A 27473-nucleotide genomic window follows, 5' to 3' on the forward strand; every position below is an offset into this window, starting at 1 on the left:
AAACTTCATAACACTTACTAACACTAACTAACACATCATAACACTAACATGTCATAATACTTCATAACACTTACTAACACTAACTAACACGTCATAACACTAACATGTCATAAAACTTAATAACACTTACTAACACGTCATAACACTAACTAACACGTCATGACACTAACATGTCATAAAACTTCATAACACTTACTAGCACGTCATAACACTAACTAACACTAACTAACACGTCATAACACTAACACGTCATAACACTAACTAACACTAACTAACACGTCATAACACTAACACGTCATAACACTAACATGTCATAACACTTACTAACTATTAAACCATGGACATGTAAATACACGGTTAATGCTTTCCAGCCTGGCGAAGCTTAACAATGCTGTTGCTAACGACGCCATTGAAGCTAACTTAGCAACGGGACCTCACAGAGCTATGCTAAAAACATTAGCTATCCACCTACGCCAGCCAGCCCTCATCTGCTCATCAACACCCGTGCTCACCTGCGTTCCAGCGATCGACGGCGCGACGAAGGACTTCACCCGATCACAGATGAGGATAGCGCGTCTGCTATCCAAGTCAAAGTCCTCCTGGTTGTGTTGCTGCAGCCAGCCGCTAATACACCGATCCCACCTACAGCTTTCTTCTTTGCAGTCTTCATTGTTCATTAAACAAATTGCAAAAGATTCACCAACACAGATGTCCAGAATACTGTGGAATTATGAGATGAAAACAGAGCTTTTTTGTATTGGATTCAATGTGTCCGCATACTTCCGTTTCAACCATTGACGTCACACGTATACGTCATCGTACATAGACGTTTTCAACCGAAAGTTTAGCGGGAAATTTAAAATTGCACTTTATAAGTTAACCCGGCCGTATTGGCATGTGTTGCAATGTTAAGATTTCATCATTGATATATAAACTATCAGACTGCGTGGTTGGTAGTAGTGGCTTTCAGTAGGCCTCTAACACTTCATAACAGATAATAATCTCCTAAAATGAAGGTGAAAAATAAGGAATAGGTAAGAAAGGCTTCATAAAGTGTGAGAAAATATGAGAAAAAAGCTTTATAAATTGTAAGAAAATAGATCAAAGTGTGAAAATGGAGAAAGATGAGAAGACAATCCACTGAACCACCGCGCTGCCATGTCGTCATAAGGCACCAGGTCATAATATTTATGTTTGTGGTGACCTTGTGTGATGAGGTCATCAGGGGTCAATGACCTTTGTCAAAGGTAAACAAGGTGTGAGCAGAAAGGTGACCGCCACTAGAACAAACTAGCACGGAGGTAAAAAAAAAAACAACCTCTCCTTGAAAAACTAAGTGACTAATTGACGAGCCAGTGACGTCACGACATGAACTTGTCGTTTCCCCTTCGTGACGTCACGACGAGATGCCCGCCACTCTCCAAGCTCGTCACGTCTTCCTCCGTGACACCATTTGTATTGTCGCCGTCACGCTCACCTGCAGCGGGAAGGAGGCGCTCTTGTTGCCCACGTAGCCCCGGACGACGTGGCTCTGGATGGACAGGACGCGGCACTCCATGGCGGCTACGGTCCGCCGACGAGAGGCGCGGGTCAGACGGATCCTTCTCAGCGCATAACACCCACACTTAGCCTGCTGGCTAGCTAGCGACACCTGTGATGGCGGCCAGCGCGTGCGTGCGTGCGGCTGTGCGCGTGCGCGTGGAGTGAGGGTGGGCAGGTCGAGGCAAACCGGCGAGCGTGTGGATACCGAGGGTGGTGTCAGTATCGCAGCGATACCGAGTTGTCAAAATCGATATTTTTTTTGTGTTGGATTACTTTGTGCTGTAATATAATAATTGTTTTTGTTTTGTTTTGGCATTGCCATCATTTTATTTTGCTTATAAAGTCAGAGTATAAAGACTTTAAATAAAGACTAATAGTTATGGAGGGTCAAATAAGGCCACATTTAATATTTTAATTAACTAACGATAATGGAATTAAATACATGCATGTGTTATTAAATGTGTCAATAACGTAAAACTATAATTATTTCAATATTTAATTATTACATTGTTTATTATTATTAATATGACTTCATTAGTACATGATTTGATTATTTATTGCACAAATTAACTCAAACGTTTTTTTTTTATGTGGGCTCTGTACCGAGGACGTTGGTGGCTTGTGCAGCCCTTTCTGACACTTGTGATTTAGGGCTATATAAATAAACATTGATTGATTGATTGATTTTTGTCCCATTTGACCCTCCATGACTATTGGTCCTTATTCAAAGTCCTCATGTGTCCAAAGACTTTATAAACAATGTAAACACAACACAAACACATTTATTAGTGATCATAATTCCAGTGTCCTTTCCTATCTTTCTTGCATTGTTTAAAAAAAATTCACAGATTTATTAGTAAAAAAAATTGATAAAAAGGCTTGTTTTCCCCATATCTTTGTATTGTGTTTTATTCTTTATATATATATATATATATATATATATATATATATATATATATATATATATATATATATATATATATATATATATATATACACGTATATATATATATATATATATATATACACACACACACACATATATATATATATATATATATATATATATATATATATATATATATATATATATATATATATATATATATATATATGTATGTGTGGGAAAAAAATCACAAGACTATTTCATCTCTACAGGCCTGTTTCATGAGGGTTTTTCCTCAATCCTCAGGAGATTTTAATGGAAGCATTCACATACCATGGTTTATATAGGGCACAGAGCGGGTGGGTACAGGCAGGCGTGGGGGCGTGGTGATTGGCTCATGTGTTGCCTAGGAGGTGTTTCCTTCTGTGACGGCATGCTGATACAATTTCGCTGCGTTTGTTGAGGGATGACAACTCTGGACGGTATATGATAAACAGTTTCTCTTTTAAGCATAGGTTGCATCTTTTGTTACCACTGTTGTAAGGTGTGCTGGATGCAAGAATTTTCCATGTTATTGAATATTCAACATTATTGTCTTTGAGATTCCAAATGTGTTTGCTGAGTTCTGTAGTGTTCCGCAGGCTTTTGCATCTGAAAGAAGCCTTGTGATTGTTCCATCTGGTTTTGAATTCTCCCTCAGTTAATCCTACGTATGTGTCGGATGTGTTAATGTCCTTGCGTATTACCTTTGCTTGGTAAACAACTGATGATTGTAAGCACCCCCCGTTGAGAGGGCAATCAGGTTTCTTGCGGCAGTTACAGCTTTTGTCGGTTTTGGAGTCGTTCTGCCTGGTGGTGGGCGGCTCCTTTTCAATTGCTTTATTGTGGTTTGAAATGATTTGTCGCATGTTGTTCATGCAGCTGTAGCTCAATTTAATGTTGTTCTTGTTGAATACTTTTCTTAGGGTGTTGCCTTTGGGGAAGTGTTTGTCGATCAGGGTGAGGAATTTGTGGCCAATATTAGTTGAGACGTTTTTGCTGTATGGGGGGTTGTACCAGATAATGTTGTTTCGTTTTCTGCTCCTTTTTGGTTGGTTTCCTGGCGTGGGTTCGTAGGTGAGGGTGAAGTTGTATCCGCATTTATCAAGTGCTTTTTGGTACGGGGGGGTTGCTTTGTCGAATTCAGCTTTGCTAGATGACAGCATCGATAGTCTTTTATTAATTCCGGTAGGTATTCTTTTCGTGGTGGTGGGTGGGTGGTTGCTGTCATGGTGCACGTATTGGAGTGTTGTGTTGGGTTTCGTGAATGGTTGGTAGCTGTTATTCCTCAGGTTGAAAGTGACGTCGAGGAAGTTGACGGTTTGCTTGTTGGCTTCAATTGTGATCCGTAGACCGTTCTCTTTGAAGATTTGGCATATACGCTTCTTGGTATTCTCGCTGCTCCTTGGCGAGGCGCGGCACACTGCCAGTCCGTCATCACGGTAAATACCAAGGTTCAGGTTGAGGCTAGCGAGCTGGGAGAGGAGGAAACTCCCAACAAGTTCGCACGTTTCTGCTCCGTCGAAACTCCCCATAGTGACGTCGAATGTTGAATTGTTCTTTTTTTGCCATGGTGTGCCGTTGCGGAAGAGTATGGAGTTCTTTGCGTGGATGATGATGTTTCTTTCGTTGCCTGTGATTGAGTCGTAGTCCGAGGCAAAGTCTAGTGCTTTGGTCAGTAGGTCTTGCGTGATGGAAGGGTAAAATTCTTCGACATCGAAGGAGATGAAGTTGTGCTGTTGTTTGTCTTGGATGTTGCTGAACCATTTGATTACTGCTGCTGTATTTCTCCATTGGTTGAGTGGTGTTTTGTCTGTAATTTTTGTGTTGATTCTGTCCAGGATTGTTTTGCTGATTTTTCCTATTTCGGATTTAGTTGGGTTTATTAGTCGGCATGATGGGTTATTTGCGAAGTTGGGTTTGTGGTCCTTCAATGTGATGAAGGCTTCCTTGTTGGCTGTAGCGTCCACCCTGTCCTCGATGTCCAGTTCGGCCGCGATCCGTTTGTTTTCCAGGTGGATGTTCTGTAAAGTGTTGGGTTGTGCTTTTTTGTATGATTTGGTGATGCTTCTGTCCAGTAAAGTGTTATGTTCTTGTATGTTCATTCTGTAGAAATTTGTGGTTTTGTCGGCAGCTATGACCTTGGTATTTACCGTGATGACGGACTGGCAGTGTGCCGCGCCTCGCCAAGGAGCAGCGAGAATACCAAGAAGCGTATATGCCAAATCTTCAAAGAGAACGGTCTACGGATCACAATTGAAGCCAACAAGCAAACCGTCAACTTCCTCGACGTCACTTTCAACCTGAGGAATAACAGCTACCAACCATTCACGAAACCCAACACAACACTCCAATACGTGCACCATGACAGCAACCACCCACCCACCACCACGAAAAGAATACCTACCGGAATTAATAAAAGACTATCGATGCTGTCATCTAGCAAAGCTGAATTCGACAAAGCAACCCCCCCGTACCAAAAAGCACTTGATGAATGCGGATACAACTTCACCCTCACCTACGAACCCACGCCAGGAAACCAACCAAAAAGGAGCAGAAAACGAAACAACATTATCTGGTACAACCCCCCATACAGCAAAAACGTCTCAACTAATATTGGCCACAAATTCCTCACCCTGATCGACAAACACTTCCCCAAAGGCAACACCCTAAGAAAAGTATTCAACAAGAACAACATTAAATTGAGCTACAGCTGCATGAACAACATGCGACAAATCATTTCAAACCACAATAAAGCAATTGAAAAGGAGCCGCCCACCACCAGGCAGAACGACTCCAAAACCGACAAAAGCTGTAACTGCCGCAAGAAACCTGATTGCCCTCTCAACGGGGGGTGCTTACAATCATCAGTTGTTTACCAAGCAAAGGTAATACGCAAGGACATTAACACATCCGACACATACGTAGGATTAACTGAGGGAGAATTCAAAACCAGATGGAACAATCACAAGGCTTCTTTCAGATGCAAAAGCCTGCGGAACACTACAGAACTCAGCAAACACATTTGGAATCTCAAAGACAATAATGTTGAATATTCAATAACATGGAAAATTCTTGCATCCAGCACACCTTACAACAGTGGTAACAAAAGATGCAACCTATGCTTAAAAGAGAAACTGTTTATCATATACCGTCCAGAGTTGTCATCCCTCAACAAACGCAGCGAAATTGTATCAGCATGCCGTCACAGAAGGAAACACCTCCTAGGCAACACATGAGCCAATCACCACGCCCCCACGCCTGCCTGTACCCACCCGCTCTGTGCCCTATATAAACCATGGTATGTGAATGCTTCCATTAAAATCTCCTGAGGATTGAGGAAAAACCCTCATGAAACAGGCCTGTAGAGATGAAATAGTCTTGTGATTTTTTTCCCACACATACATATTATGCTCTACCACGGTATCGAGCACTATTTTTTGGATAATCTAATTAAGACATATATATATATATATATATATATGCATATATATATATAAAATAATAATAAATAAATAAAATCAATATATATATATAAAATAATCGAATTTTTTTTACATATATATATTTATAAAATATATATAAAAAATATATATATATATATATATATATATATATATATATATATATATATATATATATATATATATATATATATATATATAAAATAATAATAAAAAATAATAATCCATCCATCCATCCATTTTCTACTGCTCGGGGTCACGGGGGGTCGCTGGAGCTTATCTCAGCTGCATTCGGGCGGAAGGCGGGGTACACCCTGGACAAGTCACCACCTCATTGCAGAAAAAATAATAATATATGTATAAAATAATAATTTAAAAAAAGTATGTATACATACATAATATATATTTGTATATATATTTTATAAATATAAATATATATACATCATTTTTTTAGATTATTATTTCATATATATATTATTATTTTATTATTATTTTATATATATATATATATATATATATATATATATATATATATATATATATATATATATATATATATATATATATTTTATAAAAATATATATATACAATTTTTTTTAGATTATTATTTTATATATACAGTGTGTATATATATATATATATATAATATTAAAAAATAATAATATATATATATAAAATAATTTTAAAAAATGATATATATGTATATATAAAATATATATATAAAAAATATATATATAAAAAAAATCTATATATATAAATAAATCTATATATATATATATATATATATATATATATATATATATATATATATATATATATATATATATATATATATATATATATATATATATATATATTATAAACCCGATCAAGATTTCAGTAGAACATTATCGGTATCCGTATTGGTAAATGTGCAGTATCGCCCATCCCTGGTGTGGAGGGGGCGGGGCTAAATTGAAGACGGCGCACACGCATTAACATGCGCTTGTTTGTGTTATTAATTATTAGAAAAATGTGTGTTCGCGAATAAGTCGCTACTTGAGCAGAAACACATATTTCTGAACAGGCCAAATCACTGGCCGCCTCAACTCAATGACGTCACAGCCAGGTCCGGTTGTGGGCATCCGGGTCAACACAGCTGCGGGTCACAATTGATGCCTAATAATTGGGTGTGTTTTTTTGACACAAATGAATGATTTTATTATTAGAAGTACTGACAGTTGTAAGGGAGACCGAATAAAGGTAATAAACCGGGCAGTAAAATGACTCTATATTCATTTGTCGTTTGTAAAGTGCGCGCTCATGACTCACGCAGCTCCTGCATCAGAGTCGTGACTGAGGGAGGGTTAGACGTCCTCCAACATGAGAGAAGACAGCCTGCAGAGACAAATATAGAATACAAATGCAGCAGAGTCGTGACGAGAAGCGGGAATGGGGTGAAGAATGTCACTAAAGGGCGCCCCCCGCTGGTCATGTGCGGTAACAACACCAGTCCTGCTGCTTCCGTCACGCTCTGGCTGGTGCAGCATGAACACACACCCACACGTTAAAAACAACGATTACATTATATTAAATAATCTTGGTAATTACCACCGGTCATATCTAAAAAATTGTATATACAATAAATTTCACCACACCTAGTGTGTGTGTGGCGATCATTACTACTTTAACTTTTAACTATTGATGTGTTGGTCCTAACATGATCCAGCAGAGGGCGCTGTCCCACAAGTCATGACGACATTTCCTAGCGTCACGTTGACGAACTGCACCTTGTTTTATTGATTGAGACTTTTATTAGTGTGTACAGCTCCACTAACATTGGAGTGTTACTTTCAAAGCTAAATTAAAGTATTGCTAGAAACATAATTTTATATGGGACTTTATTGTATTATATGTATAGTACATGTTCCAAAACGCCACCAGAATTAGAGATATTACAAGTCAAAGTGATGAAGCTTAGTGTTACGCTCATGACTTGGTGGAACTAAACATTACCTTATAAGATATATATATATATATATATATATATATATATATATATATATATATATATATATATATATATATATATATATATATATATATATATATATATATATATATATGTATATATATATATATATATATATATATATTTATATATATATATAATAGTGCCATTTACAGTAATATGCTTTAAAAAAACAACCTGCAAATTTTTGTGTAAAAATCCTGGCTGCCAGTTTTTTACTGTAAAATCTAAAAAAAAATTTTTTTAAAGTCCATAAAATAATAAACAATCAAATGCATTGGCAATTGTGTACTTCTTTATTGAGGCCAATCCTTGCACATTTATATTATTCACTAATACAAACGGCCCTCTGAGGGCAGCCATGACTGCCATGTGGCCCTCAATAAAAACGAGTTTAAAGACCCTTTTTTTTTTTACAGTAATATGCTATAAAAACTACCATACATTTTACAGTAATATGCTATAGAAAATACCATACATTTTACAGTAATATGCTATAAAAACTACCATACATTTTACAGTAATATGCTATAAAAACTACCATACATTTTACGGTAATACGCTGTAAAAACTACCATGCATTTTACAGTAATACGCTATAAAAACTACCATACATTTTACAGTAATATGCTGTAAAAACTACCATACATTTTACAGTAATATGCTGTAAAAACTACCATACATTTTACAGTAATACGCTGTAAAAACGACCATACATTTTACAGTAATATGCTATAAAAACTACCATACATTTTACAGTAATACACTGTAAAAACTACCATACATTTTACAGTAATACGCTGTAAAAACTACCATACATTTTACAGTAATACGCTATAAAAACTACCATACATTTTACAGTAATATGCTATAGAAACTACCATACATTTTACAGTAATACGCTGTAAAAAGTACCATACATTTTACAGTAATACGCTGTAAAAACTACCATGCATTTTACAGTAATACGCTGTAAAAACTACCATACATTTTACAGTAATACGCTGTAAAAACTACCATACATTTTACAGTAATACGCTGTAAAAACTACCATACATTTTACAGTAATACGCTATAAAAACTACCATACATTTTACAGTAATACGCTGTAAAAACTACCATACATTTTACAGTAATACGCTATAAAAACTACCATACATTTTACATTAATATGTTGTAAAAACTACCATACATTTTACATTAATATGCTGTAAAAACTACCATACATTTTACAGTAATACGCTATAAAAACTACCATACATTTTACAGTAATACGCTGTAAAAATTACCATACATTTTACAGTAATACGCTATAGAAACTACCATACATTTTACAGTAATACGCTGTAAAAACTACCATACATTTTACAGTAATACGCTGTAAAAACTACCATACATTTTACAGTAATACGCTATAGAAACTACCATACATTTTACAGTAATACGCTGTAAAAACTACCATACATTTTACAGTAATACGCTGTAGAAACTACCATACATTTTACAGTAATACGCTATAAAAACTACCATACATTTTATAGTAATACGCTGTAGAAACTACCATACATTTTACAGTAATACGCTGTAAAAACTACCATACATTTTACAGTAATACGCTATAAAAACTACCATACATTTTACAGTAATACGCTGTAGAAACTACCATACATTTTACAGTAATACGCTGTAGAAACTACCATACATTTTACAGTAATACGCTGTAAAAACTGCCATACATTTTACAGTAATACGCTGTAAAAACTACCATACATTTTACAGTAATACGCTGTAAAAACTACCATACATTTTACAGTAATATGCTATAAAAACTACCATACATTATACAGTAATATGCTGTAAAAACTACCATACATTTTACAGTAATATGCTATAAAAACTACCATACATTTTACATTAATATGCTGTAAAAACTACCATACATTTTACAGTAATATGCTGTAAAAACTGCCATGCATTTTACAGTAATATGCTATAAAAACTACCATATATTTTACAGTAATATGCTATAAAAACTACCATACATTTTACAGTAATACGCTGTAAAAACAACCATACATTTTACAGTAATACGCTATAGAAACTACCATACATTTTACAGTAATACGCTGTAAAAACTACCATACATTTTACAGTAATATGCTATAGAAACTACCATACATTTTACAGTAATATGCTATAAAAACTACCATACATTTTACAGTAATATGCTATAAAAACTACCATACATTTTACAGTAATATGCTATAAAAACTACCATACATTTTACAGTAATATGCTATAAAAACTACCATACATTTTACAGTAATACGCTGTAAAAACTACCATACATTTTACAGTAATACGCTATACAAACTACCATACATTTTACAGTAATACGCTGTAAAAACTACCATACATTTTACAGTAATACGCTATAAAAACTACCATACATTTTACAGTAATATGCTATAGAAACTACCATACATTTTACAGTAATACGCTGTAAAAACTACCATGCATTTTACAGTAATACGCTGTAAAAACTGCCATACATTTTACAGTAATACGCTATAAAAACTACCATACATTTTACAGTAATACGCTGTAAAATCTACCATACATTTTACAGTAATATGCTATAAAAACTACCATACATTTTACAGTAATATGCTGTAAAAACTACCATACATTTTACAGTAATATGCTATAAAAACTACCATACATTTTACATTAATATGTTGTAAAAACTACCATACATTTTACATTAATATGCTGTAAAAACTACCATACATTTTACAGTAATATGCTGTAAAAACTACCATACATTCAGGCCCGGCCCTAACCAATCTGGTGCCCTAGGCAAGATTTTAGGTGGCGCCCCCCCACGTCAGCAATGACGTGTATATACTCACAAGAAACCGAATAGCTTTGTCTTTGACCTTATTTTTTACTTAAATAAAGCAAATTAACAATCAGAATAGTTAACAAGATAAAAAAAAATATGGATGAATAAATGAATACAAAAAATAAAAAATGAATATATGAAATACAATATTTTTTACATACATAAACACAAAATAAAACGTGTCAACAAGTTGCATAAAATAAATTAAAAATACAATATAAATAAGGCACTGCACAAAACAAGATATCAAACCAGTATGACTTTAACAAGTATATTACAAAAAAAGGGGATCCTACAGAGTTCTCTATTTGTGCTTTTTAATATTGCATTAACTAGAATGACTTACAAATGACTGTACACCAGGGAGTACTGTAATTACCTAACGTTACATTATTATTTTCCATAACAGTTTAGCCCCCTCCACAATATTAACCCGACGTTAAAACAGAACTAGCTATTTATTGATTAGCAATTGCTGAATCATATAACATTAGCTTAATGCTAAAAAGCCAGGTTACTATCACATTCTGTAACAGACAAATCATTTCATGTAGGCTAACGTTACCTACCTGCTACCTCTGTCTTTTTCTCGTTTCTCCTCTTCTTTTCTCTTTTTTCTTCCCTGGGCACCTGACAGTTTTGGCCGTTTTGACATCTTGTGTTGAATTTTTGATGTGGTGAAGTCCAAAAAGAGTCATGATACGGGAAGGGAGGGCGTAATGTTGTAACAAATAATATTTCTATTAAATAGGCTTTACTTTGCATTTTAATTAACGTGGGATTATTTTATGTATTTAGAAATAATAGTACCAACTTTTTTTTTCCTTTTTTTTTTTCCCCTCCAACATTTGTGGCACTGGCGTGGCGCCCCCTGATGGACGGCGCCCTTAGCATTTGCCTATACGGCCTATGCCACGGGCCGGCCCTGCATACATTTTACAGTAATACGCTGTAAAAACTACCATACATTTTACGGTAAAAAAACAAAAAGGCGGAGTGGTGCTGCGTGTTGGTCCAGGTGGAGTTTATTGACATGAAAAGACAGTACAGTACATCATATATTAACTCTCAGTAGTCATATTTCCACACTAGCCAGGAGGTCGAAGGTCACAACGTGTGAACCAGCTTTTTTAGTCCAGTGTGAGGAAGAAGAGAAGGAGAAGGGGTCTCTAGAGAGGGCGGGGTTACGACACTTTCATTGTTTTCAGTCCGCACCATCACACACACACACACGCACACACACACACACCGCTGCATCCGTCAAGTGAGCGAGGTCTAAAATCAGCTAAACACGCAAAACGCGGCTCCTTCCCTCGCCGCGACATAAAAAAATAAGACGAGACTTGGCGTTAAAGTGGTGAAATGTTCCCTGGCTGACAGTGAGCGGCGACTTTTTTTTTTTTTTTTCCCCCGGGGGCCCCGCCCACCCCTCAGAACGCTCGTCTTTCTAGTAGCGTCATTACACACTGGACATGACCTGTGTGCAGGGGAGAGAGAGCAACTCCTTTTAACACACACACACACACACACACACACACACACACACACACACACATACACACACACTCGGGCCAGAATTGTCACTGGAGACTCTCGAGAGAAAAACAGTAATGGGACTGACGAGCATGTGCAGGTAGCCGGCGAGCTAACGCTGTCTGGTCTAGCATCAGTTCTTTCCAAAAAAGGAACATTTGAGGGGAATATTGCAGTTTTTGAAGGTTGGCAAGCTGCCGCATGATCCGACTTACCGGCGCTTCCAGTTCCTCGGCGGTCAATAAATAAATCCAGACGGTCCGCCGCCTTCGCGGGTGTCACGGCTCCTCGAACAGCTGGAGGTCCAGCCTGACCACGATCTCGCCGGTGGGAACCTCGTGGAGCAGCAAGCGCTTGGTGATGGGCCCTTTGGAGCCTTGGTCCTTCTTGATTTCCGCCAGGCGGATCTCCGTCCGGCCCAGGAAGTCTGGAGGGACACACACAAACCGAGGACGGCGTCGATTAAACAGTAAGACTTCAGGGTCAGAGCTCGGAGGCACGAGTGCAGACCGTCAGGGGAGAACTGGTCCCGCTCGAAGACGGTGACGCACAGGACGTCCTGCTCCAAGTCCTTGATGAAAAACTGGCAGTTGGAGTTCCACTTGGGATTCAAGGTGTCCTGCAAAAAAAAAACCACACAATCGTCATAATGACATGAGGTTAACCTCTAAAGGCCATCTTTTAGCTCTTATTTGCAAAATTGTTTACACTACTGAATTGGGGTCTTATGGCCATTATGTGGACACTTATACTGCCATCTGGTGGTGTCAGAAGAGTATAACATACAATGGAATTTGGAAAAAAAAGTGTAAAAAGGAAATTTAAAGTACCAATGATTGTCACACACACACTAGGTGTGGTGAAATTTGTCCTCTGCATTTGACCCATCACCCTTGTTCACCCCCTGGGAGGTGAGGGGAGCAGTGAGCAGCAGCGGTGCCACGAATCATTTTTGGTGATTTCACCCCCAAATCCAACCCTTGATGGATAATAATAATTATTATTATTATTTTTATTTTTTTTTTGTCATAAAAAAATACAATCATATGTGCTTACGGACTGTATTCCTTGCAGACTGTATTGATATATATTGATATATAATGTAGGAACCAGAATATTAATAACAGAAAGAAACAACCCTTTTGTGTGACTGAGTGTGAATGGGGGAGGGAGTTTTTTTTGGTTGGTGTACTAATTGTAAGTGTATCTTGTGTTTTTTATATGGATTTAATAAATAAATAAATAACTATATACCGGTATATATATATATATTTTTTAAAATTTAGTTTTATTTTTAATTCTTGTGCGGCCCGGTACTAATCGATCCACGGACCGGTGGTTGGGGACCACTGCTTTAGGGCACCTATTTTTTTGTCCCCATACCGTCAGAGGTCCCCTAAAGATGTCCCCATTAAGTAAGTATTGCCAACACACACACACACACACACACACACACACACACACACACACACACACACACACACACACACACACACACTTGTGAGTGTCCGCCCGGAGATTGGTAGGTCGTGAGTTCAAACCCCGGCCGAGTCATACCAAAGACTATAAAAATGGGACCCATTACCTCCCTGTTTGGCACTCAGCATCAATGGTTGAAATTGGGGGTTAAATCACCAAAAACGATTCCCGGGCGCGGCCACCGCTGCTGCTCACTGCTCCCCTCACCTCCCAGGGGGTGATCAAGGGTGATGGGTCAAATGCAGAGGGTAATTTCGCCACATGTGACAATCATGGGTACTTTACCTTTAACTTAAATGACCAATATACAAACACAGTAGCCTAGTAAGCCTACGTAGTCATTAAAAACAAGGCAGAGGTTTTATTGAACTGGTATATTTCATCGTTTTGGCCACTGTAACGTTACACACAGTTTGAACACTAACACTGTGTTTGAATTATTTAATAAAGTAAATTTTTCGGCGTACCACTCAATGGAGCCCACGTACCACTGGCGGTATGCATACCACTGTTTAAAAATCACGGCGCTAAATTATCTGAACATCCATATCTTAGCTTTGTTATCGTTAACAAATTATATTCTACGTATATTTGCCCGAAATGAAGCATTTTCAAGCATAAAAATTGCCAAATGAAGAAAAAGTATCAATACCACAGTAGTATTGGCCACGAGACGTGACCAAAACAATCAGGTGATGGTAAATGTGTGTGTTTATTAGAATGCGTGTGGCTAACATGCTAAGTGCTACCACGAAGAGAAGAATGTGTACCTGCAGTGTTTTGGTGATGTGGCACTGAGAGCCCATGGTGACCTCACAGTAGGGGTTACTTTTCCCTGCAACACAAGTCAAACACCTCCCGCTCACTTCCAGCGACATCTTGGAGTGGGCCAACTCTGAGAGTGCTTGTTACCGTGCGAGCGACACGGTTTGAGCTCGATTCCCTCCACGATGTTGACCATCAGCCTTCCGATGCCGGTCGCCCTCTGGGAGCGCACTGAAGGAGGGGCGAGGGGGCGGAGTTAGGGACAGCACAATGTACTTCAAAGGATGGACGTGGTGAATACCGAGATAAGCTTTCTCCCGCTTCTTCTTCTCCGTCTCAATGAAGAGCTCGGAAGCCGCCTTGATCTTCTGCACCCACGCCGTCCTGCACACACAACCAGCACCCGTCACGTGACGCCGCCGCAAACCTTGTCAGGCCGCTCACCGCTCATTGATGCTCTCGGCTCTCAGCGTGTAAACTCTGTCGATGTGGGAGATGTGGAAGAGAGGCTCGTCTCCCGAAGGATCCGTGGGGAGTTTCACCAACACTTCGTTGAGGAAGATGGGCTGGAGGACAGCACAAAGATCCTCACACACACGCTCCACGCAACAGGAAGTGACACACTTGAAGTCTGGTCTCACCGTCTTGTACATGCGGTACTGCAGGTGCGTTTTGGACGAGAAGACTTTATCAGAGCCGGAGGAACCCAGAGGCTTGGTCACCTGACGGATGGAAGGAAAGGAAGGAACGTTAACACAAAACACAAGAAGACACTTGCAGACTGACGCTGAGTCTTTTCAGTGCCTAAGTACGCATTGTCAGTGACAGGAAGTACTCACTACAAGACACACAAGACAAGAAGAATATGGAAGAGAAAAAGGAAAAAAGAAGATAAAGAACGAAAAAAAAGGAAAAAGAAGAAATGGGGGAAAAAAAGAAGAAAAATAAAAAGGAAAAATAACAAATAAAGGGATGGAAAAGAAAAAAGGAAGGGGAAAAAATTACAAAAAGAAAGACGAAAAAGAAGAAAAAGAAAAATAATTAAGAAAAGAAGAAAAAAGAGAAAAGGAAAAAAATAAAGAAAAAAAAAAGTTTAAAAAAAAGAGAGTAAGAAAAATGAAAAAAAGAAGAAGGAAAGAAGAAGACAAAGAAAAAAGAAATAAAAGAAAAGGGAAAACAAGAAAAACAGAAAAAGAAAAAGAAGAAAAACAATAAAAAAAAAATAAAGAAAAGAAGAAAAAACTGAAAAAGAAATAAAATAAAGAAAAAGAGAAAATAATAAAAATAGAAAAAGAAAAAGAAGACAAAGAAAAATAAATAAAAGAAAAAGGGAAAAAAGCAAAAGAAGAAAAAGGAAAAAAGAAGAAAAACAAAAACAAAAAGAAAAAAATTAAGGAAGAATAAGGGAAAAAGAGGAAAAAAGAAAAAGAAAAAAGAGGGAAAAGAAAAAAGTACACAAAAAGAAAAAGAAAGAAAAACAAGAAGGGAAAAAATAAGAAAAAGGAAAAAATACAGAAAGGAAAAAGGGGGAAAATGAAATAAAAATAAAGAAAATAAGAAAAACAAAGACAAACTAAGAAAAACAAAAAGGAAAAAAAAATAAGAAAAAGAAAAAAAAACAAGAGGAAGACTACACTGTCAAATGTCACACACTATACATTATTACATACAGTCTTGTGTGGAACTCTGCTCAATATACAAACTGTTTCCATTTACAAACCCTGTTCAAGAACCAATTAAGATGTCAGGTGTTTCTTATGTGGAACTCTGCTTCAATATACAAACTTTTCCATTTAAAAACCCTGTTCAAGAACCAAGTAAGTTGTCAGTTGTTTCTTATGTGTAACTTTGCTTCAGTATAGAAACTTTTCCATTTACAAACCCTGTTCAAGAACCAATTAAGTTGCCAGTTGTTTCTTATGTGGACGTTTGCTTCAATATACACACTTTTCCATTTAAAAAACCCAGTTCAAGAACCAATTAAGTTGCCAGTTGTTTCTTATGTGGACGTCTGCTTTAATATACACACTTTTCCATTTAAAAAACCCAGTTCAAGAACCAATTAAGTTGCCAGTTGTTTCTTATGTGTAACTTTGCTTCAATATAGAAACTTTTCCATTTACAAACCCTGTTCAAGAACCAATTAAGTTGCTAGTTGTTTCTTATGTGGAACTCTGCTTCAATATACAAACTTTTCCATTTAAAAACCCTGTTCAAGAATCAATGAAGTTGTCAGTTGTTTTTATGTGGAACTCTGCTTCGATATACAAACGTTTCTATTTACAAACCCTGTTCAAGAACCAATTAAGTTCCTAGTTGTTTCTTATGTGGAACTCTGCTTCAATATACAAACTTTTCTATTTAAAAACCCTGTTCAAGAACCAATTAAGTTGTCAGTTGTTTCTTATGGGTAACTTTGCTTCAATATACACACTTTTCCATTTACAAACCCTGTTCAAGAACCAATTAAGTTGTCAGTTGTTTCTTAGGTGTAACTTTGCTTCAATATACAAACTTTTCCATTTAAAAAACCCTGTTCAAGAACCAATTAAGTTGCCAGTTGTTTCTTATATGTAACTTTGCTTCAATATAGAAACTTTTCCATTTACAAACCCTGTTCAAGAACCAATTAAGTTGCTAGTTGTTTCTAATGTAGAACTCTGCTTCAATATACAAACTTTTCCATTTAAAAACCCTGTTCAAGAACCAATTAAGTTGTCAGTTGTTTCTTATGTGTAACTTTGCTTCAATATAGAAACGTTTCCATTTACAAACCCTTTTCAAGAACCAATTAAGTTGCCAGTTGTTTCTTATGTGGAACTCTGCTTCAATATACAAACTTTTCTATTTACAAACCCTGTTCAAGAACCAAGTAAGTTGTCAGTTGTTTCTTATGTGGAACTCTGCTTCAATATACAAACTTTTCAATTTAAAAACCCTGTTCAAGAACCAATTAAGTTGCCAGTTGTTTCTTATGTGGAACTCTGCTTCAATATACAAACTTTTCCATTTAAAAACCCTGTTCAAGAACCAAGTAAGTTGTCAGTTGTTTCTTATGTGGACGTCTGCTTCAATATACAAACTTTTCCATTTAAAAACCTTGTTCAAGAACCAATTAAGTTGCCAGTTGTTTCTTATGTGGACGTCTGCTTCAATATACCAACTTTTCCATTTAAAAAACCCTGTTCAAGAACCAAGTAAGTTGTCAGTTGTTTCTTATGTGGACGTCTGCTTCAATATACAAACTTTTCCATTTACAAACCCTGTTCAAGAACCAATTAAGTTGCTAGTTGTTTCTTATGTGGAACTCTGCTTCAATATACAAACTTTTCCATTTAAAAACCCTGTTCAAGAACCAATTAAGTTGTCAGTTGTTTCTTATGTGTAACTTTGCTTCAATATAGAAACGTTTCCATTTACAAACCCTGTTCAAGAACCAATTAAGTTGCCAGTTGTTTCTTATGTGGAACTCTGCTTCAATATACAAACTTTTCTATTTACAAACCCTGTTCAAGAACCAAGTAAGTTGTCAGTTGTTTCTTATGTGGAACTCTGCTTCAATATACAAACGTTTCCATTTAAAAACCCTGTTCAAGAACCAATTAAGTTGTCAGTTGTTTCTTATGTGGACGTCTGCTTCAATATACACACTTTTCCATTTACAAACCCTGTTCAAGAACCAATGAAGTTGTCAGTCGAGGTTCCACTGTGTTTCATTTTCAGTTGTGTGTGTGCACCTGTGTGAGCAGCAGGAAGTCGTTGAAGAGGAAGCCGTAGAGCTCCTTGCTGCTCTTGGCTTTGAAAAGTTTGCCGCTGTGGAGGAACTTCCTGGGACCCAAACAGTTGGTGACGGAGTTGAAGACCAGTTGCTGCAAGAAACGACACACATGAAGAGGAGTTCTTGCTTGGACGTGACCAAGAAGAAGAAGAAGAAGAACCTCAGACAGGCCTTCACACTGAACATGAGCCTGGATCCACTCCAGACGGTCAGAGTTCTCCTTCTCCCGCACGCCCTCGTTCACCTGAACACAACAGCCGCTCGCATCACTTCCTCTCCTCCTCCACTACCACAGTGGTAACCATGACGACGTTCTGGCGTGACCACCGGCTAAAAGTAAGTCAAAGGTCACCTGAGAGCAAAGCTCCTCGGCTTTCTCCAGGGCGGCCTTCAGGTGGCTGTGGTCAGGATGAGACTCTGGAGTGTTTTCCAAGATCTGTTGGCGGCAGATGGAATTCAACGTGTGTGTGTGTGTGTGTGTGTGTGTGTGTGTGTGTGTGTGTGTGTGTGTGTGTGTGTGTGTGTGTGATACGTACGTTCTTGATGATGAGTGGGTATCGCGTGACTCTCTGCATGGGTTTGAGCAGGAAGCTGGACAGAGGCATGCCCTTACAGCGAGGGTCCATGGCTAACCTCTGACACAAAGACCAAGGGACAAGATGGCTTCTCAGGGCTGGTTCATGGAGTCGTTGGACAGATGGACGGACAGATACCTTGAGGAAGTCTTTGATTTCGGGGTTGTCGTCAGTTTTCTGCTGGATCAGCGTGGCTCCGTTCAGCTGACACGAGCAGAACCTGCCACCACATGTACACCCATCAAGTCTTTCACACTGGACCACGAGATTAAAAGTAAAACTGTACACTGCAAAAACTGAAATCTAAATAAGATGAAATATCTCAAATAAGGGTGATATTTGCTTATTTTCTGTCTGATAAGATCATTCTTCTCACTTAGCAGATTTTATGTTAGAGTGTTTTACTTGTTTTAAGGGTTTTGGTCCTAAATGATCTCAGTAAGATATTACAGCTTGTTGCTGAGATTTGATGACCTACACTACCGTTCAAAAGTTTGGGGTCACCCAAACAATTTTGTGGAATAGCTTTCATTTCTAAGAACAAGAATAGACTGTCGAGTTTCAGATGAAAGTTCTCTTTTTCTGGCCATTTTGAGCGTTTAATTGACCCCACAAATGTGATGCTCCAGAAACTCAATCTGCTCAAAGGAAGGTCAGTTTTGTAGCTTCTGTAACAAGCTAAACTGTTTTCAGATGTGTGAACATGATTGCACAAGGATTTTCTAATCATCAATTAGCCTTCTGAGCCAATGAGCAAACCCATTGTACCAATAGAACACTGGAGTGATAGTTGCTGGAAATGGGCCTCTATACACCTATGTAGATATTGCACTAAAAACCAGACATTTGCAGCTAGAATAGTCATTTACCACATTAGCAATGTATAGAGTGTATTTCTTTAAAGTTAAGACTAGTTTAAAGTTATCTTCATTGAAAAGTACAGTGCTTTTCCTTCAAAAATAAGGACCTTTCAATGTGACCCCAAACTTTTGAACGGTAGTGTATATTGAATAAAACATGCTTGAAACTATTTTTGTTCAAATGTCCAAAACACACCCAGCAATGGTGCACAGGAAGGCGGGGAAGAAGAGGGGGAAAGGTGGCCAAAATGGTCAAAAGTCCCAATTTTGTCCAAAATACCTACCCAGGTTCGAGTCCCACAAGTCCCGTCGCCGGCCGCACAAGTCCCGGGATGCCCAAAATGTCCATAACACACCAAGTCGAGTACCACGGGGAGGGGGGATAAAAGTTGGAAAAGTCGGCAAAAGTCCCAAAAATGTTCAAAATACCTACCCAGGTTCAAGTCCCACATGGGTGTGATTTTTTAACATTTTACCGACTTTTCTCACTTTTCTCCCCGCCTTCCCGTGGGACTTTGCTGGGCGCGTTTTAGACATTTTGGGCATCCCGGCCGGCGGCGAGACTTGTGGGACTCGAACCTGGGTAGGTATTTTAAACATTTTTGGGACTTTTGCCGACTTTTCCAACTTTTATCCCCCCTCCCCGTGGGACTCGGCTGGGTGTGTTATGGACATTTTGGGCATCCCGGGACTTGCGCGGCCATACATAAGACTTTGTTAGAGTGTTTCACTTGTTTTAAGGGTTTTGGTCCTAAATGATCTCAGTAAGATATTACAGCTTGTTGCTGAGATTTGATGACCTATATTAAATAAAACATGCTTGAAACTATTTTTTTCCAAATGTCCAAAACACACCCAGCAATGGTGCACAGAAGGGCGGGGAAGAAAAGGGGAAAAGGCGGCCAAAATGGTCAAAAGTCCCAATTTTGTCCAAAATACCTACCCAGGTTCGAGTCCCACAAGTCCCGCCGCGCAAGTCCCGGGATGCCCAAAATGTCCATAACACACCAAGTTGAGTACCACAGGGAGGGGGGATAAAAGTTGGAAAAGTCAGCAAAAGTCCCCAAAATTTTCAAAATACCTACGCAGGTTCAAGTCCAACATGGAGTGCTCGAACCCGGGTGTGATTTTTGAACATTTTACCGACCTTTCTCACTTTTCTCCCCGCCTTCCTGTGGGACTTTGCTCGGCGCATTTTGGACATTTTGGGCATCCCGGCCGGCGGCGGGACTTGTGGGACTCGAACCTGGGTAGGTATTTTAAACATTTTTGGGACTTTTGCCGACTTTTCCAACTTTTATCCCCCCTCCCCGTGGGACTCGGCTGGGTGTGTTATGGACATTTTGGGCATCCCAGGACTTGCGCGGCCATACATAAGACTTTGTTAGAGTGTTTCACTTGTTTTAAGGGTTTTGGTCCTAAATGATCTCAGTAAGATATTACAGCTTGTTGCTGAGATTTGATGACCTATATTAAATAAAACATGCTTGAAACTATTTTTTTCCAAATGTCCAAAACACACCCAGCAATGGTGCACAGAAGGGCGGGGAAGAAAAGGGGAAAAGGCGGCCAAAATGGTCAAAAGTCCCAATTTTGTCCAAAATACCTACCCAGGTTCGAGTCCCACAAGTCCCGCCGCGCAAGTCCCGGGATGCCCAAAATGTCCATAACACACCAAGTTGAGTACCACAGGGAGGGGGGATAAAAGTTGGAAAAGTCAGCAAAAGTCCCCAAAATTTTCAAAATACCTACGCAGGTTCAAGTCCAACATGGAGTGCTCGAACCCGGGTGTGATTTTTGAACATTTTTACCGACTTTTCTCACTTTTATCCCCGCCTTCCCGTGGGACTTTGCTGGGTGAGTTTTGGACATTCTGGGCATCCCGGCCGGCGGCGGGACTTGTGGGACTCGAACCTGGGTAGGTATTTTGAACATTTTTGGGACTTTTGCAGACTTTTCCAACTTGTATCCCCCCTCCCCGTGGGACTCGGCTGGGTGTGCTATGGACATTTTGGGACTTGCGCGGCCATACATAAGACTTTGTTAGAGTGTTTTACTTGTTTTAAGGGTTTTGGTCCTAAATGATCTCAGTAAGATATTACAGCTTGTTGCTGAGATTTTATGACCTATATTGAGTAAAACATGCTTGAAACTAGAATATTAACTGTTGCAAAGCTGTGTCATCAACACTCACAAGTATAAAACTACTTTTTTAAAGTAATAATTTCGTATTTCAAGCATGAAAAAAAAAATCATGACTTTGACACAATTGTGTCTCATAATTAAAACAGATGACAGCCAAATGGACTTTGCTGTTTTATTTTCAATGAAACAATAGAAAATACGTACTCATATAGTAGTACACTTGTTATTAGTAAGAATATACTTATTTTAAGGTATTTTTGGGTTCATTGAGGTTAGCTAATTAGGGACTGAGTCCCTTTGGGACAGAGGACCCTATTGTATTTCTAGCGTTTTATTATTATACCGCCGCCTCTTTGAGCTGTAATTTGACCCCCTTAACATGCTTCAAAACTCACCAAATTGGACACACACATCAGGACTGGCGAAAATTGCGATCTAATCAAAAAATCAAACCCCAAAACGCAAAATTGCGCTCTAGCGCCCCCTAGGAAGAAAACACAGACAAAACTGCCTCTAACTCCCAGTAGGAATGTCGTAGAGACATGAAACAAAAACCTCTATTTAGGTTTCACTTAGACCTATATTTCATACACTGACAACCCCCAGCAAAAATCAACAGGAAGTTTGAAATTCCCCCTTGAAAACAAAATTGAGTAAAAACAGTCACCTTTTTTCAAACATTATCTCCTCTGAGCGCGTTTGTCGTGTCGGCTTCAAATTATCACAGGAGAGAGAATAAAAGTCGATGAAAGAGTTTTAATTACTGCTCCGGTTTGGATTTTATGAGCCCTCAAAGAACCGCTGCGGAGGTCCCGTCCATCGCTGCTTGCAGCTTTAATTAGGGTCCGCCTGTACCCTGTATAAAGGACTCCCACAGGGAGTCCTTTGTACAGGTACAAAGGAACCTATTGTTATTGTAAGGTTTTATTACTATTATACCGACCCCACAAAAAACTCTAATTTGACCCACTTAACATGCTTCAAAACTCACCAAATTTGACACACATCAGGACCTGCGAAAATTGCCATCTAATAAAAAAACCAAACCTGAAAAATCAAAATTGCGCTCTAACTGCCTGTAACTCCCACTAGGAAGGTCGTAGAGACATGAAACAAAAACCTCTATGTAGGTCTGACTTAGACCTACATTTCATAATTTCACATCCTCGGGCAAAAACCAACAGGAAGTTGGCAATTTCCCCTTCAACACAAAAAATGACTAAACACACTCATTTTTGCCTCTCTGACCTCTAATTTGAGCCCCTTAAAATACTTCAAAACTCACCAAACTTTTCACACACATCGGGACTGGTGGAAATTGCGATCTAAAAAAAAACCGAACCCCAAAACTCAAAATTGCGCTCTAATAAAACTGAGACAAAACTGCTCCTCAGAGGAAAAATCAGACAAAACTGCTCGTAACTTCCGGTAGGAACGTCTTAGAGACATGAAACAAAAACCTCTATGTAGGTCTCACTTAGACCTACATTTCATAGATTGACATCCTTCAGCAAAAATTAACAGGAAGTTTGATATCCCCACTTCAAAACAAAATTTTTGTACAAAGCGGTCACCAAACATCAAACATTATCTCCTCTGAGCGCGTTTGTCGTTTCGGCTTCAAACTACTACAGGAAAGAGATTGAACCCTTCTGATTAAAAGTTGACGACGGCGTTTTGATACGTGCTACCGTTTTGATTTTACGAGCCTTCAAAGAAAAGAACCACTGTGCCGCAGCACCTAGGAAAAAAACACAGACACAACTTCCTCTAACTCCCAGTACGAATATCGTAGAGACATGCAACAAATACCTCTCTGTAGGTCTGACTTAGAGCTAGATTTCATACACAGACATCCTTCAGCAAAAATCAACAGGAAGTTGGCAATCACCCCTTCAAAACAAAAGTTTCATAAAAACACTAATTTTTGCCTCTTTGAGCTGTAATTTGTCCGCCTTAAAATGCTTCAAAACTCACCAAACTTTTTACACACATCAGGACTGGCGGAAATTGCGATCTAATTAGGACTAGCACCTGCCAAAATGCGGACCGACCAACGCTGCTTGCAGCTTTAATTTTACTTGTTTTGGAAAGTCTTGACAAGCCAAATTTTCTTGTTCTATTGGCAGACAATTTTGCTTAGTTCAAATAAAATACCCCTCATTTTTTGTATTTTTGTTTCTTGTTTTTGAACACTGACTTTTTGCAGTGTAGACCCCTGGTCCTGGTCCTGGTGTGTGTGTGTGTGTGGTCACCTGATGTATGGCTGCATGTGTGGCAGCTGATTGGTCAGGATGTCACCAATCATCTTCACCGGCATGCGATCACCCGACATCTTCTTCCTCACCCGGAGAGCTCTGAGGACAACACGTTTGTTTGGGTGCAAGTTTTTGTTTTTTTGTGGAACGTCAACATGTTGAATGGAGAAGCGATACTGAAAGGCATCGTCACCCCAGGAACCGGATGGGATCGCAAGTTGCCCAAAGGTTTGCACCCCTGTTCTGGGCTGTGTCAAAAACCGTGGCCATGGCTTACTTGAGCAGCTTGATGTTGCACATGATGAGCTCCTTCCAGTTGACAAAGATCATGGCCACCTCCTTCTCGTTCAGCAGCTCACAGTCCAGCAGAGGCTTGTGGAAGACCTGCGCAGAAGGTCGAGGAGCTTCAGTTAAATTAATGCAACTTGGACTCCGTCGTAAAATTATACTCAGCAAGGTGTCAAATACTTATGTCACATTTGAACGCACACGGTATCAATCCCTGGTACCTGGAAATTGATACCAATTTTGGGGGAATTATGTGTGTTTCCATCTGGCTCTCAACAAAGGTGGACGCATCTCCCTCCCCCTCTGTTATCTGCCCTGATTTGCTTCTTGCCTTGTCTTTAACTCAGCTTCAAACCGCATGCCCCCCTTATAAGTCCAAGACGTTAGATGGCAGTAGTGTATAGTTTGTGGTGTGTTTTCTTGTTGGGCCCTTAAAAGTGTTAATACTGTAAGTATTGTACTCATTACGCACCAGACGTTTGATTCTTCGTTGTAGTTTTCAGTACCAAATTTGGAGGTTTTGAAACCGCCATGTAAAATCGGCAGTACTAATTAGTAGCATGTCACTAACGAAGCGTATGTGTATTAGCGTCAAACTAGCACATTTTTAGAAAAGTGAAACCTTACTTTTGTTGGTGAGTCAGTTTATATATTTTTTTAATCCATCAGAAATATCAAGCAGCTAAAATGCGCCAAACATGGGTAAGTGTGGAGAGCGTGTTTTGCATTTTCCCATCATGCTTTGTAATGAATTTAAATGGGTTCAATTCATTTATTTTTTTATGCTGATTGGCGGGTTTTTTGTTTTTTTTAATAATATCCACAAAGTTCAATGAGCAGGATGTGTTATGTGTGACCATGTTTGTGTTTTCTGCACCATGACTAGGGAAGGTTGTTTGGTGTTGGTCATATAAGTAAATGCTGTGCATGTAATCATATGGCTGTACAATTAGTGGTCACTGGTATGTGTATTCGCATCAAATTACCACATTTTTAGAAAAGTAAAACCTTAATTTTGTTGGTGAGTCAGTTTATATATTTTTTTAATCCATCAGAAATATCAAGCAGCTAAAATGCGCCAAACATGGGTAAGTGTGGAGAGCGTGTTTTGCATTTTCCCATCATGCTTTGTAATGAATTTAAATGGGTTTAATTTAGATTTGTTTACATACTGATTGGAGTTTTTATTTTTATTTTTATAATATCCACAAAGTTCAATGAGCAGGATGTGTTAAGTGTAACCATGTTTATTTGTTTTCTGCACCATGACTAGGGAAGGTTGGTTGGTGTTGATCATATAAGTAAATTATGTGCATGTAATCATATAGATGTACAATTAGTGGTCACTGGTATGTATATTAGCATCAAACTAGCACATTTTTAGAAAAGTGGAACCTTACTTTTGTTGGAGAGGCAATCCATTTGTTTTAATCCATCAGAAATATGAAGCAGCTAAAATGCACCAAACATGGGTAAGTGCGGAAAGCGTGTTTTTTTTTATTTTCCCATAATGCTTTGCAATGAATTTAAATCGGTTTAATTTAGATTTTTTTAAATGCTGATTGGAGTTTTTATTTTTATTTTTATAATATCCACAAAGTTCAATGAGCAGGATGTGTTGTGTGACCATGTTTGTTTGTTTTCTGCACCATGACTAGGGAAGGTTGTTTGGTGTTGATCATATAAGCAAATTCTGCGCATTTAATCATATAGATGTGGTCACTGGTATGTATATTAGCATCAAACTAGCACATTTTTAGAAAAGTGAAACCTTACTTTTGTTGGCGAGTCAGTTTATATCTTTTTTTAATCCATCAGAAATATCAAGCAGCTAAAATGCACCAAACATGGGTAAGTGTTTTTTAATACTGATTGGAGTTTTATTTTTTATAATATCCACAAAGTTCAATGAGCAGAAGGTGTTATGTGTAACCATGTTTGTTTGTTTTCTGCACCATGACTAGGGAAGGTTGTTTGGTGATCATATAAGAAATTATGTGCAGGTAATCATATAGATGTACAATTAGTGGTCACTGGTATGTATATTAGCATCGAACTAGCACATTTTTAGAAAAGTGGAACCTTACTTTTGTTGGAGAGGCAATCCATTTTTTTTAATCCATCAGAAATATCAAGCAACTAAAATGCACCAAACATGGGTAAGTGTGTTTTGCATTTTCCCATCATGACTAGGGAAGGTTGTTTGGTTTGGTCATATAAGTAAATGCTGTGTATGTAATCATATGGATGTACAATTAGTGGTCACTGGCTTGAGTTACTTTCGTTGGCCACCAGATGGTGACAAAATGGCACCTAATTTAACCGCTGGCTACTTGCATATGATATGGAAACATGGAAACAAAAACATACACAAAGTTCTGGATTCGATACCCATGCCAACCCACACTGCATGTCCGCAAATGGTGCGAGCGTTTTCACCTCGGTGACGAGCTGCAGGTCGTTGACGTAGTTCTCCTCGGTGACGATGAGCTCATGGATGTATCCCTGCCGCTTCCTCTCCATGGGACTCAGCATGTCCAGCAGGTGGAGGTCGGCGCACCCTGCAACACGCCACAGGCGGCGGCATGACACACGCGAGCCAACAAGCGAGGACTATCAAGAGGAATGGCCAGATACATACCTGAGGTCAAAACACTCATTTCCTTCTTAAAACTAGCAAGGTTTACTTATGGTGCTCTTCCTTTCACGGAACATTAATCCCCGAGTGACGCACAAACGGTGGAACCTCGATGTGCAAACTTTTCACTCAACCAACTTTTACATCGCGCCAAATATTCCTCTTTGTGCGAACGCTTCCTTCATTCATTCGCTGACGTTTTGATGACATCACTTCCTGTGCAGTACAGTATACAAGGGGCGCGGCCATTTGGAAGAGGCGGAGCCTCCCCCCTACGTCACATCCAGTTTATGCCGTCCATTACTCG

The 27473-nt window shown here is 38.6% G+C and overlaps 2 protein-coding genes across 3 annotated transcripts in view; both read right to left on the minus strand.

Moving 5' to 3' along the window:
- pdxkb (pyridoxal (pyridoxine, vitamin B6) kinase b) overlaps nucleotides 1-1718 on the minus strand; it is a 33787-nt gene extending 32069 nt beyond the window's left edge. Inside the window, exon 1 of the mRNA XM_062057835.1 lies at nucleotides 1478-1718. Coding sequence (XP_061913819.1) covers nucleotides 1478-1558 — 81 coding nt within the window. The 5' untranslated portion in view covers nucleotides 1559-1718. The remainder of the gene's footprint in view (nucleotides 1-1477) is intronic.
- A 9750-nt stretch (nucleotides 1719-11468) lies between these two features.
- Nucleotides 11469-27473, minus strand: part of itsn1 (intersectin 1 (SH3 domain protein)) — a 104993-nt gene continuing 88988 nt past the window's right edge. For both annotated transcript variants that reach the window (XM_062059326.1, XM_062059324.1), the window contains 15 exons: nucleotides 26968-27089; nucleotides 24518-24624; nucleotides 24238-24339; nucleotides 19116-19197; nucleotides 18939-19037; nucleotides 18755-18838; nucleotides 18563-18646; nucleotides 18362-18493; nucleotides 15266-15346; nucleotides 15069-15190; nucleotides 14926-15008; nucleotides 14772-14855; nucleotides 14630-14694; nucleotides 12891-12999; nucleotides 11469-12807 (listed from right to left, as the gene is read on the minus strand). In XM_062059326.1, the coding sequence (XP_061915310.1) occupies nucleotides 12659-12807; nucleotides 12891-12999; nucleotides 14630-14694; nucleotides 14772-14855; nucleotides 14926-15008; nucleotides 15069-15190; nucleotides 15266-15346; nucleotides 18362-18493; nucleotides 18563-18646; nucleotides 18755-18838; nucleotides 18939-19037; nucleotides 19116-19197; nucleotides 24238-24339; nucleotides 24518-24624; nucleotides 26968-27089 (1505 nt within the window). In that variant the 3' untranslated portion in view covers nucleotides 11469-12658. The remainder of the gene's footprint in view (nucleotides 12808-12890; nucleotides 13000-14629; nucleotides 14695-14771; nucleotides 14856-14925; nucleotides 15009-15068; nucleotides 15191-15265; nucleotides 15347-18361; nucleotides 18494-18562; nucleotides 18647-18754; nucleotides 18839-18938; nucleotides 19038-19115; nucleotides 19198-24237; nucleotides 24340-24517; nucleotides 24625-26967; nucleotides 27090-27473) is intronic.

Source organism: Entelurus aequoreus, linkage group LG09 (assembly GCF_033978785.1).
Source record: "Entelurus aequoreus isolate RoL-2023_Sb linkage group LG09, RoL_Eaeq_v1.1, whole genome shotgun sequence".
NCBI classification, from domain to species: Eukaryota; Metazoa; Chordata; class Actinopteri; order Syngnathiformes; family Syngnathidae; genus Entelurus; species Entelurus aequoreus.